Raw genomic sequence first — 19,416 nt, forward strand, 5'->3', positions numbered from 1 at the left:
GTTTTTAGCAAAGAATAGCCTGTACATGTGCAGATAGGCTACAGTACCGTTGAGTAGATTTCGCAAAGTAGGTTACCGATATGGATAATGCACCGTGAGTTCGGTCGATTATCTTTTTTAAAGATACTTCTTGTTATTGATATTTCCGTTCTTATTAGGTTTCCTTATCATAATTATGATGCTAAAATAAAATCTGACATACACTGATGCACGGGTTATATTATATAGTAGATCTATTAGTTGATACTTTATATCTGGAAAATCTACGGCAATTCGTAAGCAGCGAGGAAGCGAGGAACGGAGAGTCTCGGTTAGATATCACAGGACCATTTGTGTAACTTACCAAGAGAAATGAAATTAAACGCGAATGTTGATTTTAAGAACTGTACAGTACTGTATCAAATATTTAAGACATCACGAGTTCATAGTTGACATACATGTACTGTATATAAAATGAATAAGGTGGAGAAATAAAAAGATCGGAAAACTTCCGAAAAATAAAAACAACGGCTTACCGCAATGGTGATCTGAGCGCTACTGGTCATTTATGACGTCAAACCACATTGAAGTGTTCGTTAAAGTTTGACGTCATTAATTGACGTCATAAATAGAGGATATTGAATGAGTGTAAGTTCAATACTAAATTTTTTGCACGAGTTGAATAAAATTATATTATGCGAGCCTCTGGCGAGCATAATATTATTTTATTCAACGAGTGCAATAAATTTAGTAATGATAGTTATTTTATTCAACGAGTGCAATAAATTTAGTAATGAACTTACACGAATTTAATATTCTATTTATCACATACCAAAAATAAAGACCGTTTAAAGTGAAATAAGAGTCATTTTTCATTGACGCACCTATAGTATAACGCTAACATTTAGCGCGTCTTTACACTATGTTTGTATAACGCTATTGACGTCACGTCAAAATAATATAGTAATAAGTCAAATAATATTAATACCATATTTACGGAGTCGCCAAATCGGCACGGATGTGTGATAAACATGTTCATTAAACTAGAACTCCGCGAGTCGGATGTTTTTTGTTGTTCTTTTTTTAACGAAGGTAACTTATTAAGACAACCGTACAATCAAATGAGCAGACAGCAGTTCCAACGTCGACAGCTGTACCAGTATAAACATGTCGGCGCACGAAACACAATTGACGGGCGGTAAGTATTCATCTATTTCTAACATATTCCAACTGTGTTGAGTAAATCAATGTTATGGATTCATAGTCAACATCCAAAGGAGCATACTAAAAAATTTCTGGCCCTGTGCAAGCTTTACTTCACGTGAATTTTGACTGAAAAAAAAAACACACTATCCGATGAGATAAGGCATTTTTATTTTTTAAGTCACAAAAACTTATATTTTCTCATGATAATATAGAGGATATTTGTTTAGTTCAGTGTAAGATCGGAATATATTTCACCGAGTGAGCACCAAAAGGTATATTTCACGAGTGGCGCAGCCACGAGTGAAATATAAAACTTTTGGTGTTCACAAGGAGAAATATATTTCGATCTTACACTAAATTAAACAAATTTTCTTTTTATTATATGCAAAGAAACGTTTTAAAAAGACATTAAACCTAATACTGAATGAAAAGCGCGCCAAATAATAATACAACGTGACGTCATTTACGACGTCACGTCATTAAGTTGGTACCAAGTTCTGTGCACGCTGGTATTTCACTGAAACAACGTTAGGGGCTTAAATTCAAAACAGTGAACTTATCAAAGTGGTAATTTCACTGTTTCAAACAGTGAAATTACCATTTTTATATCACTGATATATTTCTATAAACCACCGAAAAGCATGTAATAAAAATCCTTTTATCATACGATTCGTAAACGTCAACATTTCGTCATTAAATATTCCAATTCATATCTTCAAAAATGCTTTTCTGTTAAAGTTATAGGGTATTTAAGTTTGAGTGTCATCAAAATTTTAGTAACGTCATCAGCCGTTCACCTCTTTTAAATGATAACATCGACAGCCATTCATCAGCAAGAATGAATAACGCTGAAAGCCGTTCAAGGAAACAATTTTCAGCGCTTTTGTGCTACAGTAACTAGGAAAGAGTTAAACGTTTTTGTTCATTTAAAATATTACTTTATTCATGATACTTTCTAATAGACGTCATGCTTACGAAATCCATCTACTCTTCAATAATTTCTAAATTTTCCACCATAATAAATGATTTATTTTACAAAAAGTATGAGTATTAGTTCGTTCGTTCGTTCGTTCGTTAGTTAGTTAGTTAGTGTTAGTGTTAGTGTTAGTGTAAGAGTTCTCTTGACGGGCTTTTATTTGTTGTATCTTAGTTGAGAGACCTTTATGTCGATTTACCGCACTATATTTCAATATAAGAAAGGTAGCAAGATCTATAAATATGTTTCTGAAATGTTAAATTCAAAGTATGAATATATATAGGCAAATTTAACGCTTAAGACGAATATTCAGTCTTATAAATAAAGGCAACCATCAAGTGTTATTATAAATAATGGCATATAGTAGACATGTCCCATGCAGTGAATGGCTGTGTAACCCGAGATGTCTGCCATATAAAATGAGCGAGCGAGCGAGCTTCCATGCGGGCTTCTCATGATATTTTTTTCACAATTCAAAATCTTAATTTATCTAGTAACAAGAAAATTAATTAACAAATGTTTATAATATAATGAAATAAAAAAGTACAGACCAATGGAGCAATTATGTTTAACGCTCAACATTTAATTAAAATGGTGTTTCTCAAAGCAAGGGCTTCTTTAACAAATTTGGATTAATGAATTATTTATTTGTGCTATACAGTACTTGTGTTGTGTTCAACAATTGTAAAAACTATAAACTGGCGGGTTTCTGGCATATTTAATTTTCGAATATTTTTTCTTAACTCTGCATAACAACGGCATTAACAAATGAAATGTTCATATTCAACGTCCTTTCTACGGTCATTCGCGCTGTACCTCTGCTTTTGCATGGGGTGATGGTGTCTGCAAAAATGATAAGTGGTGTTCAAAGTGTCTGAGGTATGAACTGTCTGTATACGATTACTCTCCTGCGCATCGGTCGAATGTTCCACTATCGCTCACTTCTTAAGTAACGGGAGTGTATTCAGTAAGCTGCGAAGGGAGCGTAGTATACGATCAGAACTGGCTATCTTAACTAAAGTCATTATATTACAGACAAAAACTACATGGATGAATACACGATTTTAACTTGGGAGGACTTACATTGGGACACTTCAAAGAGCACCGAGGTGACTAAGTATGTACATGTATCGATACCGTGAGATTTCGTCCCGGGTAATCAATATTCCGGATACCAGAAGAAAGTGATTTCCTACCTGACATGAAGAGTATCTCGGATGTAAACAAAATATTGTTACATAAATTTGAAATCAGAACATTCGTTATGTAAAGTATGACAGTTAGATGTTTTCGAAGGTTCTATAGGTAGATCTTATTACTAATAGTTTATTTAACTTGAATGTGTTTGCAGATTTTTCTAAAACTCATTTCGTCTGATAGACAGGTAGGCCTACATCCGAATTTCTTACATCTGGCTTTCAAAACTTTATATGTTTATAATATCATATATATACTCAGTTCCTATGATATCACTGGTTCTATGATATCACGGTATTTACATTTTCTGTGACTGCGAGTAAAAACAACACATGTAGATGCATTTTTTTAAAACTAGATTCAGTAGATTGCTTAGCATGGTAGCAAGACACTTCACCCTCCAGACACTTCACCCCTCAAATTTTGAAGACACTTCACCCCTCAAGACACTTCACCCCCCAAAATCAGTAAGACACTTCACCCCTCATCCAATTTTTTCTAAAATAAGCCATAAAAATGCTTTTATATCATGTGTTTATTTTAATTGTTTTTAGTATAATTTGATTTATAATTTTTTAATTAAAGGACAATTTACAGACATTTCTAAGAGTAAATATTTGTTTAGTAAATAATTCAGAAACAAATAACACATGTTATTACGCGGAAAGTCCGAGGGCTGTAGCGCTCTTAGATAACATGTATGACGCGTATCAATTCAAATGAAATCAAATTAAAAGTAAATGAAATATTCAAAAAATATATATCCTATACCTAATGAGCTGTGAAAAAATCCTTAGTTAACTGGGAGCCGCCATTTTGAAATCCTTTTGAGCTAAATATAGATATCAGAGCACTTTTTATGAGCGTCTACATAATTCAGACCATTGCAAGCAGACGCATGCTAATACTTCCGGTGAATTAATGATGTACACAATCAGAATATAAACATAATTTCATTGATAAGAACTATAGTAATGATTTTAAATATAAAAAATTACTTTAACATATCCTTTTTGATAAATTAGCACATTGAAAAATAACATTAAAACAACAACCGTGATTAGAGACTAAAAAAATGGCGGACGGGATTTTCCAAACGCCGACACATGCGCAGTGGGCCCACTTTACTTTCGGTGATGTTCGGAATATTCCGAGCGCTCCGATGATAGGTTGAACACCACCAATTTATTCGTTTTGTTTACGGTACAAAATACCTGCAAGAAAGATCCTGGTTTACATGTACACTTAACATGTTATGCTAAAATCATAATTCATAAGAGCTTTCCGCGCCATAGGTAGCACCTAATTTCATATTACACATGTAATAATTTCTTTAAATCATTTACATATAACATGCAATAAAACATAACATTTTACTGGTTCTAAAAACCACATTCTTATAAATGTCCATAAATTCACCCACTTTCTCCAAGAACTCCTCAGTCCTTGACCATAAATTCGCATAATTCATGATCATCGTATTGCCCACTGTTATACATTATTAAGTGTTTATTGCATGTCACCTTGTTTATTCAACTTGTTGATTGGTTGTTTATTCAACAGTTATCTCATAATTGATTAAATAATTGGATTAAAAAGGTATAATTGTATGAAAATGAAATAAATGAATAAATAAATAATAGTGTATGTTACTTGTAAAATAAATAAATAAATAAATAATATTGTATGAAAAATAAATGAATAAATAATTATAATTGTTTGAAAATAACTAAATAAGTAAATAAATAATATAAATAAGTAAATAAATAATATGAATATATAAAAGAATATAAATGAATGAATGAATTATTTATTTATCCAATAATGTAATAAATAAAAAAGAACAATTTGTATTTCCTTATATACTTAAAAAATGTTGCTAACAAATTATTAAGTAAACTTACAGGTTCACATGCTATGTGTTGCCAGTTCAGTTTGTATTCAGTTTGTGTTCGATATATTATATCAAAGGAAAATTCACGAAAAAGGTTCACACACTTCAATAGAAGATATATGCTACAATTAGTTATATATCACTTTCACTTAAATTGAAATTAGTATAAAAGATATAAAAATAAAATAAAAAATAAAAAATTACTTACTAATAACTTTGTGATATGAGCCTTTTTTAGGGCAAAAACAACAGTATATATATCCATTGTCTTTGGTCTTTGGTCAATTACATGATAAAATAATAATAAAATATGTTAAAACAATAAACATACTCAATCACTATTGAATACATTTAACATTTTCTGCACAAAAAGTTGTTTAACACAAAATAAAAAATGGGGGGTGAAGTGTCTCAATCAAATTTCTTAAAATGAGGGGTGAACTGTCTGAGGGGTGAAGTGTCTGCAAAAAAGGGCCTAGGGTGAAGTGTCTGGGGGGTGAAGTGTCTGTAAACCCTTAGCATCTGTCAATAAATTTAATTTAGTGAATACGGTAAGAAAACTTTTTTCTATAAAATCTTCATATTTGTCAACTATTTCCCTTAATTCTTTTTACACAGTCAATTAAATTATGTTATAGTCCCATATATAGACATATAGTAGTACCCATATTTTTCATTTCAAATGTGTCACGGTTCAGAACTGTTCACTATGTAGGGGAGAAGATGTGTAAGAGGCCAAATTGCTCAGTGGGTAGAGCCGCAGAACGGTATTCTGAGGGTCCCGGGTTCGAGTCCCGGTCAGACTGCACATTTTTCTCACCCTGTGACATTTGGCGCCCAACGAGGGATTATAGCTCAGAGTTTAATTTACATTGCTCTGTAACTCTGTGAAATTCAAGGACGAATTTCAATATAGCAGGGGATATCAAATCAAGCAGATGCATGGACTGGTCCTATAAATATGAAGTAGCTTTGTGATATTTTTGCTTCTGGGCAAAGCAACAGGCTTGACCGACATAAACTATAATGAGACAAAATCTAAAGTGTCAGTCAGCAATATTTAGAAAAAGTTTAAATTTTAAATCGGTTTCACCTGTTCGTTGTCAAAAAGGTGACATTGTAAATGTTGGGGGATTTCTTCCTTCTGTTAAAGGGTTTTCCATTAATACCACCTTATAAGTGGACGATGTGATGAAAATCTGTTTAGTTATCAGAATTTTTACTATCTTACTATATTAAATAATTTCATGTCTTTTATGAGGAAAATATCATGCATACAAGCAAACCATTGCATGTGAATGTGTTGGAGTAATGGTACAGAGTAATATAGATAAGAGTAATAAAGATAACAGCGTTTAGTCTATGCTCTATTGACTGAATTACATCTATTTACCTCTGGGAAAATGTTCTCTTCAACATTTATAAATGAAAAATAGGGCTGATATAACAACAATTTTAGTTATAATGGGTTATATGTTATGTACCATTTCTGCTCAGTAGCTTTAAAATCATTTGACCCATTGCCTTCAAACTTCAATAACTCAGTAAGTAGATAAATAATTAACCCATTGCTTCTTACATCATGGGATGATTGAAAATTGTGTGGTCTTCATAGTCTTTTTCGGTTAATATAACTTTGGACCCCTAAAATTTAGGCCTGGACCCCGACTTTTCTAGTCTGTGCATCCACTGGACCCCTAAAATATCAAGAGACAATTGACTTTTAGTAGAAGCCAATTACTTCCGCAGCAGCCATTGACCTCCCAAAGCAACTAGTGACTTCAATTGAAAGCCAGTAATGTGATTTTCATAACAACCACTGATTTTCTTAACAATTTGTTATTTCCATAGTTACCATTGATTTTCATAGTATTCATTGCCTTTCCTGGACACCATTGAAGCAACGATTGACTTGCCATAGCAACCAGCGACTTCCATAGCAACAATTGACTTTATTGCAACCAGTGATTTCCAAAGCAAATATTGATATGAACTATATGATATCAGATCTAGATTTACTTCTTTTATCTGCTTTTCAATCATAGTAAATGATTATGTGTTCCTTGTCATATTGTCAGGTAAGCTATATAAGGGCCAGCATGGCCCTCTTCTTTAAATACATACATTGATTTCTTCTTGATTTTAGACAGTTTTATGACACATATTCAACACAAATTGTTTTCTTATCAAAGATAAAATTCTTTTAAAGATAAAAATGATTATTTTCAGCCAGGCACCAAAAATGTCAGATCAAATAAGAAAATGTTCAGACGGAGCTGTGTGGGGCATGCTTATAGCTGATGCACTATCTATGCCTGTACATTGGTATTACAATCCTCAAGACATATATACAGGCTATGGCTCCTGGTTGACTGGTTATGTGGCGCCAAATAAGAGACACCCATCAAGTATCTTGTCTCTTTCATCTGTAGGTTAGTGAATTGAATTCTTGTTTATAAATAGGTTTTAAACACTCAAAGGTAACTAAGATCTTTTTATAATATGGTGCTTTTCAAGCTGTTCAAATATTTGGTTTGGAGAAAGGGTCATGATTAGTTTATGACCCTTGTTAATTTTGAGGTCCCGAAGTCAAAGTACAGTCTTAAAAAACTGCTTAAATTTGAGTCCCTTTCTTAAAAGGTGCCTTAAAATGAAAAAAGGTGCTTAAAAGTCCATGAATTATATTACTCTCTTGAAAAGTACTTATATTTGTTGCAAATAACGCTTGAAAATTATTGAACAACAAAAGTGTCGGTAAAAATCGACAAATAAAACATGATACAATTTAGTATCAACAGCAACAGTAAGGGAATGAAATGCAGTTGATTTGAACTAATTTGGGTATGAATAAACCTTTTTTGTGCTATTGTTGTTTTTCTATAGAAACCGTAAAATGGTGACCAGAAAATGTGTATTTTATCATTGGTTAAATTTCAAGGAAACTTTACAGAAGTGATCAGTACTTTAATTTGAAACCCTTGTTTTGCATATTGTCGGCACATTCCCCTTTGCTGCATAAATGTTCGCTAGAGTTATAGACCTTTTTGCAATATGATTTTTCCATAGTAACAGATGTTGCCTTTCGTGCATGCGAATTTTGTGTAGGGCAAAAATGAATTTATGAAAGACTACATTTTATCATAAAAGGCTTTAATAGACGTGTATATCAAGTTTTGTCACCCAAAAAAGTAATTTTGAGATGACTTAAAGCGGTACATTTTTTAAAACATGATTTGATATTTATAACAGAGATAGGAAAGTATGCAGGAATAATAATTCAATGATAAAAACGTGCATACAAAAGTCCTTTATTAAGGTATCATTAGACGACTTTTTCACCAGTAATTGTCAGGTCCACGATCATAAGGGGGAATTCTTTAACAATCATCTTTTCCTTGCCTTTTTATGGCAATCTTAAAAATAGCCACAAAGCTATAAAGGTATCTTTTGTGTTTTTGTTAAAGGCTGTTTTATATAATTTTCTACTTTTTACCTTAAACTAACTTGGAATTGTCTGTGAACTTCTACTACATTTCTATGTAGAGTTTTGCCCTATAGATTGAGCATGCACGAGGAAACACTATTTCCGGTCGCTTTTTCATAGCAATGGACCACATCATAAAAAGGTCTATAGATAGAAAAATCTTGACCATCTTTCATAGGTCAAACTGCTGACAGGAATTTAATGAAACTTCACAGGAGTTTCTTCAGTACCAATATTAGTTGTGCATTGCCGGCACGTTTGTTTCTCTTTGCTGCACAAAATGACAGCCAAAGCTTAAAAAATGTTGTCTGGCTTCCACAGGTCAAACTGCTGGTGGGATTAACATGCGGCTGTTCCATTCATAGAGTAGATATGTGGGAAACATGTTTTTGGGACAAAAACCCTTTCTAGTTTAAGTAATGATATTTATATTTCAGCTTTTGAATGTCAGAGATGTGTTTCTGTTATTAACCAGGTTTTCAACGAAAACCGGGTTATTGTAATGCCGAAGTCGGCGGGCGGGCGTCAACTTTTGGTTTCCGCTCAATAACTTTAGTTTGCTTTGGCCTATTGACACCAAACTTGGTGTATGGATAGCTTATATCAAGAGGCAGCTTGGGATTGCTACCCAGGTGTCTGTGATCAAGGTCAAGGTCACTGTTACTAAAAATAGAAATTCAGTTTCCGCTCAATAACTTGAGTTTGCTTTGACCTATTGACACCAAACTTGGTGTATGGATAGCTTATATCAAGAGGCAGCTTGGGATTGCTACCCAGGTGTCTGTGATCAAGGTCAAGGTCACTGTTACTAAAAATAGAAATTCAGTTTCCGCTCAATAACTTGAGTTTGCTTTGGCCTATTGACACCAAACTTGGTGTATGGATAGCTTATATCAAGAGGCAGCTTGGGATTGCTACCCAGGTGTCTGTGATCAAGGTCAAGGTCACTGTTACTAAAAATAGAAATTCAGTTTCCGCTCAATAACTTGAGTTTGCTTTGGCCTATTGACACCAAACTTGGTGTATGGATAGCTTATATCAAGAGGCAGCTTGGGATTGCTATCCAGGTGTCTGTGATCAAGGTCAAGGTCACTGTTACTAAAAATAGAAATTCAGTTTCCGCTCAATAACTTGAGTTTGCTTTGGCCTATTGACACCAAACTTGGTGTATGGATAGCTTATATCAAGAGGCAGCTTGGGATTGCTACCCAGGTGTCTGTTATCAAGGTCAAGGTCACTGTTACTAAAAATAGAAATTCAGTTTCTGCTCAATAACTTGAGTTTGCTTTGGCCTATTGACACCAAACTTGATGAATGGGTAGCTTATATCAAGAGGCAGCTTGGGATTGCTACCCAGGTGTCTGTGATCAAGGTTAATGTATTTAGTTTTCATGTTATAACTTGAGTTTGCTTTGACCTTTTGACACCAAACTTGCTGAGTGGCAGCTTTGGATTGCTACTTAGATATCTGGGAGCAAGTTCAAGGTCATTTGCTTACAATAGAATTTTCAGCTTCTACCCAATAACTTCAGTGCACTTTGACCTATTGATTGCTGTCACATAAAAACTTGGCCGTTGAAAACCTGGTTTTCGTCGCATTGCGGCGCTTCTTGTTACATTAATGATAATGTGTAACTGTACATTTACATTTATGTAGAAGGGAATTATAAATGTGCAGGTTTGTACACATACAAATAATTCCTGGTATTTCTAATTACAGATGGATCTGGCAGGACTGGGTGGCACAGTAAATCCAAACAAATTATAGGGAGTGTTATATTACACGATAAATTAAAATATTGGCAAGGTGACAGATCAACACATTATCATCAAGGTAGGACTTTGATATTTCTAACCCAGCTGAGACTATATATTAAATGGATTTGTTCTGCTTTAAATGTGAACCTTACTTTAGTTGTAATGGGATTTTTTTGTTAAAATTGTCCAACACCCAAACCTGAACCTCCAAAGTCAAGGTCACACTTAAGGTCAAAGCTTAACATGGCCATTTTTGTGTCCAATTCACAAGTTTTCCATTCATCAAAGGATTAAAATAAGTTTGCACAAATGTTCACAATAATAACAAAATGAGTCATTGGAAACACCTTGATCCATAACACCAAGGTCAATCTCATACTTAGCGTCAAAACTAAACATGGTATTATTTTCCTTGTCCAGAGACATCATTCCTCAATCTTGAGAAATAATACAATTGTGTGCTTCTTGTAGAATTTCCTTTAGACGGGCACATTTTAAATTGTAACAAAATCTTGTTGTCACTAAAATGGTTGAGAAACTCTAAAAAAACAATGTTGTGAACTAAAGTCAGTAAAATTTATTTATCCGAACTTTTTCTAGATTATAAAAGTCTCCAGTGGCATAATCTAAATAAATTGTACAACATTTGATTTACTTGAAATTATTTATACAAGATGGAATGAATTATAATGATTTAGAACCACTAAACTTTGATTATATATTATAACCACAATTATAGCTCAACAAAACAATTTAGAGTGTTGCTTATGCATTCATCTAACTAGTGCCTTAAAGGGACTCCACTGAGGTTTAAAAACCTAAAAACATAACATTTGCATTTCTTACTTAAATAAGCTGGGGCACTTTAAAAAGAAATATATGCAAAGATAGTTAAGAAATATACTTTGAAATAAATTGAAATCGTATATTTATGCTTTTCTTAGCGCAATTTGAGTGAAAAGCGTTTAGAAATTTTGCACAAAGGTTAGTGGTCTAAACCTACATCAAATGGTACATTTATCTGGAAAAAATATTTTCAGTCCCATCATGTCAAAAAACCTCAGTGGAGTCTCTTTAATCTTTAGCTTCATATATTTTAATATTGATAATTATAAACTATATTTTGATATTAAAATATTGAATGATAATACAGGTATGAGAGCTGGAGACAACACACTCAATTCTCTAACAGCTCTCAATATACTCAACACTTTACAACAAGTTGATCCAAATCTTACTAAGTCAAGCAGGAATGTAAGAGGTCTGGTTTTAGAAGAGTATGTGAAATTTATGACCACCCCAGGAACACATAATGACACATATGCAGAATCATTTCACAGATCATTTTTCAAGGACTGGGCATCTGAGGAGAAAAAACTAGTTACTGCAGAGGAGCTTTTAGAATTCACAGACAAAAGGTATTTCAAGCATAAGTAATTTGCATCATTGAAATTATTTCTCCTAATTATTGATAACTGAATTCTAATTTAATAAGACCTACATTTTATTTCTTCTATTAACCTTTAAAAGAACGAAAAGAAAGCACAAGGCATAATTTTCTGATTCAAAAAAATAATTTTTTTTATCCAGACCATGAAAAAAAAATTTGAGTAGGGGCAAATTTTGTGAGTCGGTCGCGTTACTGCAAACAAACATTTTTTTAAGGATGGCCTCACCAACAGATTTTTAGTGAAAATTTCATCAGATTTAACTGTATTTGCCTTGTTGAAATTTTGTCATACAAATAATCCAGTCATATAAAGAGAAGGGTCATTTTGAAGACATGTAAGTGCATGTTCTTGTGACATGTGATAATTAAAATAAGAAGAAAACAAACAGAAATGGTAAATATTATATGGTCCTTGAAAGATTTAAAAGTAAGAAATACAGTGATATGAGTAACAGTATATTTACAAAGTTAAGCATTATTTTTGCAATATTTAAAGGTACCAACAAAAGTCAAAAGGTCCTGGGGACTCACAGTTGGTTGTTATAGGTGCAATGTCTCCAGCACTTCCCTGGATCATAAGAAATGCCCACAGATCAGAAGATGAATGTGCAAGAGAAACAATTGACTTTGTGAAATGTACTCATCCTGTACCAGCAATTATACCATTTGTTGATCTCTATGCTAGACTATTACATGGCGTGATTAATGGAAAAGATTTGAAGCAAGAGGTTTTAAGGGTGCTGAGTCATTCGGAGCTAGGAGGACCTCGGAAGAGAGAAATGGTAGTCTCTCTAATTGAAAGAGCAGAAAGGTATTGTTATTAGTAAGTAGTGATATGCATTACTCCTTTCCATCTGTTACATTACAGGTGTCAAGATTGCTATTGAAGTGACTGGTTGATATACATATAAGGAAAATCCATGACCCCCCTGGGCGGAGCCCATTTAGACTTTGTAGAAGTTAACAATATAATGTTGCATACCAAATATCTAAGCTCTAAGTCTTGTTAGCTTTTACTATATAGATGTAAGGAGATTCCTTGACCATCAGGGCGGGATCAATTTTAATCCAAGGGTTCAACATTGTGGGCCACTGAAATATTGTTCAAATAATGGTCCTAGTGTCAAAATAAGCCTAGCCTTGGGGGTCATATGTATTCTTTATATATGTATACATAAAACAGGAAAAAACAAATACAGAAACAGAGAAAGCTAGAGCTAAGATATTTGGCATATAATATTATCTGGTGGACCTTTATCAAAGTTGTTCAAATTTCGCATCTAGTTTCAAAATTTGCCCAGTCGCATGGGGGTCATAGGTTTTGCTTACATGTGTATAGTAAAAACTTAGAAAACTTTTTCTCTGAAATTAAAAAGGCCCGAGGTAAGATATTTGACATGAAAAATTGTGTAGTGGACCTCCATCAAGTTTGTTTTAATTATGACTATGGGGTTAAAATTGGCCATGTCCAGGTTGTAGGTGGGGGTGGAGAGGTTTTCATTATGTACATGTAGGAAAATATTATAAGAAAATTATCTTATGAAGCTACAAAGGCTAGAGCTTAGATGTTTGGCATGGAACATTGTGGACCTCTACAAAGATTCTTAAAATTATGGCTGTTTGGTCAAAAGCCCGTCCCGGGGTCATGAGTATTTTTATATACATTCAACAAAAACTAAAAACATGTTTTTTGAAACAGATAAAGATAGAGCTTAGATATTTGACATGAAACATTGTCTGGTGGACCTGTATCAAGATTGTTTGAGTTAAAGCCTTGGGGTCAAAAATGGCCTTGCCCCAGGAGACTCAGTGACCTGCTGTTTTGTTATTTGATATACAGCTATGACATTTTGAACATGTGCACAGTTTGAGGTGTAAAATAGAAATCTGATATCAAATGACCTAAATAATGACCTAGTAACTAACATTCCTGTTTTGATGTACAGCTATGAAATTAGACCATGTTTATAGAAAAAAATAAAAAATATATTTTGCATTTTAACCAACATTGTTCCAATTTTTCAAATAAACACTAGCTATTCACTGCTTTTACACAAATAATAGTTTGTCCTCATGTGAGTGCTTTATTTAATGCCCCCATGTTTACAAATGTCTTCTCATCTGAAACCACGGAGTCTAATTTGATAAAATATCTCTGGGGTGTTCCTAGCATTAAGCTCTATTAAAATTGTTCAAATGGTTCTGCTCCATCAGAGTGGCTAAAATAGGTTTTAAAAATGAAAGCTTTAAAAATCTTCATCTTTTAAAGTGCAAAAATGTTCAAATTATAGCCCTGGGGTCAAAGTTGACCCAGTTTCATAGCTTTCCATAGCACTCAGTGTTTTTCCATAGCAACCATTAACTTTCTACAGCTACCATTGACTTTCCAAAGTAATCATTGACTTCGAAAGCAACCAGTGATTCCCATAGCAACCAGTACCTCCAATAGCAACCATTTACCTCCCATAGCAACCATATACTTCAATAAAAACAATTGACTTTCCATAGCAACCAATGACTTTCTATAGCAACCTCTGACTTTCCCAACCATTGACTTGCATAGCAACCAGTGACTTTCCCTTGCAACCTTTGACTTCCACAGCAACCAGTGACTTCCCATAGCAACCAGTGACTTCTTTAGTAACCAGTGACTTCTCGTAACAACCAGTCACTTTCCTAAGTAACCATTGACTTTCCATAGCTACCATAGCCTGCCATAGCAACAGTAGACTTTCCATTACAACAATTGTATTTCATAGCAATTTTTGCCTTTCCACAGCAACCATTGACTTTCAATAGCAAACAATAAATTTCCATAGCAACCAGTTGATTCCTTAGCAAAACTTGACTTTTTTCATAGCAACCAGGTACTTCCATAGCAAACATCGAGTTTCCGGGAATTTACCATTGGAACGATTGAATCTACTATTGACTATCATAGCAACCACTGGCTTCCACAGAAACTGTTTGAATAGCAACCATTGACTTCTAAAGTTACTTTTTGATTTCCCTTAGCAATAGCAATCAGTAAAACCTTTACATAAGCACTATGCAGATATGAAGATGAAGATATGAAGATGCAGATATGAACTTTTTACTGATACCAGTTTAAGCCTTTCATTTATAAGTAACAAGATTACTTGTTCCTTGTATAATCAGGCGAGAGATATAAGGGCAATCATGGCTCTCTTGTTTTGAAATAATTGGTTTTGGAAGCATAACTTTTGAAGAATTTCAATGATTGTGTTTATATTTGGCATGGAAGTATGTTGTATGTTGTATCAAAACACAGGTTAAGTTTGATTTTTCTCTGTAATCAATTTATTATTAAGAAGAATATGCCCCTTCATATGCAAACGATCTATTACAAATATGCTTTTACCTTAAAAGAAATTGGACTGTATTTTTTCACACCTAATGGAAAAATCATTTGTGCTATTTACATTAAATTTTCTATCTATCTTGGAGGCATATTTTCGTGCATGATACCTTCTTTAAAACTTGCCATGGGGGTATGTTGCCCCACCTCAGTGGAGTTCTTGTTGTTTATGGTCATTAAGTTCAATGTTAATGAAGATAATTCATTGAAACTTTCAACGTGGATGCACCTTGATGAGTTTAACCTGCCACACTTACATTCAGGCCAAAAGGTCAAATGTCAAGGACACAAGGGCCTGTAAACAGAAAACATTAAACAGTCATTAAATTAATGGGCATTGACCAAGGAGCTTGAAACATGTTATTTATTTGTACCTAGAGGCTCTTGTTTGTATCCAGACATAAATGAATAATACTTTTAAGTTAGAAAAAATACACAAAAAGATATTCACAGCTGGTCTACAAGTCTTACATTTTATGTACCTAATAATTATTGCTTCGATTGAAAGACTTGATATGTTCAAACATTGTTAATTTTTGTTATTAGGCTCTTCATATTAAAATGGGGCAAAAAAGGGGGCAATTTAAAATTGGCGATTGATATAATTCATAAAGATAATTTTCAAGTATATACAGTCGTATATGATATTTTGTATTATGTTAGATTTGTTATATAATTTGTATTTAATACCTTATCTTTATAGACATCCAAAAGGGTCTGAGGAAAGGCTTAGGGCTTATCAAACAGCTACACAGACGTTAGGGTCAGCGTGCTATGTAGAAGGTGCTATGAGCTCAATGCTGTTTTTAGCATATGAATTTGCAGAAGATTTTAGAGGAGGTGTTCTTAGTAATGCAAATTGTGGAGGTTAGTGATTTTGGCTATTTAAAGACACTAGTAAAGGTGTGTCATACAACTTTCTATCTCATTAACTTAGAAGGTAATCATTTTAGGTTGCTTTCCAGAACTGACATGTCTTACATGGATCTTCTCTTAATTTAACCTTTATGGACTTGACAACTTTAACCTAATGTGGTTTTCTTTCGAAACTTTAACACAATGTTTAGGATCATCATAATGTTAACTTTCAAACCCATTATATTTAAATGAATTTATGACACCCCGTAAAATGGAGGGGGAGGGACCCTTTGTCCATGTGTGTGTAACTGTGTGTGTACTTTGTTTTCAGGCCATAACTTTTGCATGCATGATGGGATTTCAAAGTAAATTAATACACATGACCACCATAGGTTGAAAAATTGTCATATGCAAGAACGAGGTCCACGCTCAAAAGTCAAGGTCAAAGATTGGCATTGAATTTTTCATAAATATTGTCTGAAGTTCTGTTAGAGTTTGTGTATAGACCATAAAGAGAATACCTGTCGTGTTCCAGAACAATGTAGAGGTATTGTGTATGCTGAAGACCCAGGTTTCTAGCTCAAAGGTCAAGGTTACAACAAGAGATTGAACTCAGAGTTTTGTCATTTAGTTCATGTGAAGCTGAATTTTGTATCATGATGGGATTTCAAAAGAAAATGGTACAAAAAGTGTTGCATGCAAGAAGCACACTTAGAGCGCACAAGCTCATACTTTGAGGTCAAAGGTCAAATCGTTTTGGTTTACAACTTGATCATTAATTGATGGATTGTCCAAATATTTGACATATGTCTTCACCACTGTCAGGATATGTGTCACATACAAGAATCATATCTTCAAGTTCAAGGTCATTTTGGAGATCAAACCCACTTCAGTGGTGGTGAAATATAGGGATCATTTCTCTGTCATCTGTCTGTCAGCACAACCGATTAAGGATAGGGGGCCATCTAACTGTAAACAGAACAAAAGAGAATAATAGCCCTGCCTCAGGGTGCCATTGATTTTCCTTATATATACTTGTATATAGTTAAAACTTAAAAATCTTCTTGTGAAAATCCAAAAGAACTAGAGCTTAGATATTTAGCAGAAAACATCTTCTAGTGGATGTCTACAAAGTTTGTTCAAATGAAAGCCAAAGGGTCAAAATTGGCCCAGTCAGAGGGGTCATTTACCTTAAATACATATAGTAAAGATTGTGAAGCTTGTCTGGACTACTTTGCAAAAACTGGTGCAATTTCATTCAAACTCAAGAGGAATGATCAGTACCAAGTCTAGTTGTGCATGCATATCATCGGCTTTTAATGGTTCAGAGTTATTGCCTTTTAATTATTTTTATTGTCCATCAAGGTCAAATTATTGAAATTTGCTTAAATTGTCCTAACTTTGATTCATTCTTGGACAAAAGAACATGTATGACAACATATCAGATATGATGATTAATTCAGATGTGACCTTATCCTTTTATTGACCATGACAGTGAAGGTCATATATCATATATATGATATTTGAATTATATTTATTTTCTAGGAGTATTCTTTACTACAATATTTTTCCTCCAATATGTTTGTCTTAAGTAATATGAAAAAGTCAAATGTGGCCCCGCTTCTTTGTCATAGAATTCTTAATAGATGACAATTTTTTGAGCAATTTTATGGTCAGGTATGTAAATGCCAAACTGCAAATTTGTATTGAAAATAAAGTTAAAATAAACATTTGTATATATTTGACTTTTTACTTCCAGGAGAAAATTGTCATCGTGGGGCTGCATTAGGGGCATTGCTAGGGGCCAATGCAATAAACAAAGGCAAAGATATACCTCAGAATCTTAAGGAAGGATTACAAGCCAAAGAAACTGTGAAAATTCTTCTGGAACAAATGAAGGAGTCTAACAATAAGCAATCAGTCAGTTGATAAAGTGAAAGAAATTTCAACAAAATTGTGGTTGATATATTGTTGAAACATGTTGGTGTTGAGTGTATATTGATTATTTACAACATATTTCCCATATCTCGAAGTGTCAGACTGAACTTACAAAGTTGTACAAAAGTGTAATAGTCTATGCATCAGAATTTTAACAAATTACCAATAGTTGTTTTGACTTTAAGAATTGATCTCTATAATATTCTTCATGTTTAAGGAATGTCACTGTTTCATCAACATTGATAGGTCTACTCTGAACTTTCATTTATATAACAATAGATTTCACCACAAAACATTGACATGTGCTCTTTTGTTAATAAATTTGTTGTTGTGAAATTTCTTATTTTAATCGACTAATTTGATATTTTCATGTAGAGATCTATGCATTGGCCCAGTAGGTCAGAGAAGATATTGAGCCATGCCACGACAAAACCAACATAGTGTGTTTGCGACCAGCATGGATCCAGACCAGCCTGCATAGTCTGATCAGGATCCATGCTGTTCGCTATCAGTTTCTCTACTTGTTATACGGTTTGTAAGCGAACAGCATGGATTATGATCATGTTGGTTTTGTCATGACGCGGCTCAATTATCTTTTGAAGAAAGAGATGCACATTGTTTTGAAGAAAGAGATACGCAATGGAATATGAGCTCACTTTGGCCATTTATACCAGGTGAGTTAATAATGGACAGTACATAAATGTTGGGTTACAGTTTAAACACATCTTAAGGAAAATAAGATGTTGATTATAGCAATTTTGTTTTCTGGAAAATTAACCACAGGACCAGATTTTGACTGTTAAAAATACTTAGCTTGTACCCACTTCCTTTTTAGCTGGTCTTTTCTGAATAAAAATGTTCAAGCCATTATTAAAGTCTTGTTGTGGTTGACGTTGCTGTCGTTATTGCATTCTGAAAAACCGATGCTGATGCCCTTGCCATCCAAAAATTTAAACGTTGGTTACTTTATTAGCTTGACTTTTTCGAAAGAAAATTCGAGCTATTGCTACAGTCATGTCATCCATTGCTGTTTCTGTTGCCATATGAAAACATTTAACATTGGCCATTATTATATATATATTTTTGTGATGGATTGTCTGTATATTTAAACATTACAACTATTTGGACAAGACCTTCAAGTAGACCAGACTGAACTTGACCTTGCCTCACAAATGACCTTCACTTTCTAGGTCAAATGTTTGAATTTGGCTTCATATTTTCAAAGTATGGATCAAATTTGTCCATTAATAACAAAGTAAGGACAATTATAGCAAAAGTTAATATGACAGATAAGGTC

At 33.6% G+C, this 19,416-nt stretch overlaps 1 protein-coding gene across 3 annotated transcripts; it reads left to right on the forward strand.

The window, feature by feature from the left end:
- Positions 1–1,037: 1,037 nt before the first annotated feature.
- LOC132719151 (uncharacterized) lies at positions 1,038–18,987 on the forward strand. 3 transcript variants are annotated; one of them, XM_060702895.1, is made up of 7 exons: positions 1,038–1,177; positions 7,482–7,684; positions 10,457–10,570; positions 11,648–11,912; positions 12,441–12,755; positions 16,027–16,190; positions 17,941–18,987. In XM_060702895.1, the coding sequence occupies exons 1-7, from the start codon at positions 1,101–1,103 to the stop codon at positions 18,108–18,110; spliced, it is 1,308 nt and encodes a 435-aa protein (XP_060558878.1). In that variant the 5' UTR covers positions 1,038–1,100; the 3' UTR covers positions 18,111–18,987. The 3 variants fall into 3 exon arrangements, with proteins under 3 accessions (XP_060558878.1, XP_060558879.1, XP_060558880.1); XM_060702896.1 differs by lacking the exon at positions 1,038–1,177 and adding an exon at positions 3,302–3,466; XM_060702897.1 differs by lacking the exon at positions 1,038–1,177 and adding an exon at positions 3,317–3,466 and having other exon boundaries at positions 7,486–7,684.
- Positions 18,988–19,416: the final 429 nt, after the last annotated feature.

The sequence above is a fragment of the Ruditapes philippinarum genome, unplaced genomic scaffold (assembly GCF_026571515.1).
Source record: "Ruditapes philippinarum isolate M1 unplaced genomic scaffold, ASM2657151v2 ctg2385_1_1_1_1, whole genome shotgun sequence".
NCBI classification, from domain to species: Eukaryota; Metazoa; Mollusca; class Bivalvia; order Venerida; family Veneridae; genus Ruditapes; species Ruditapes philippinarum.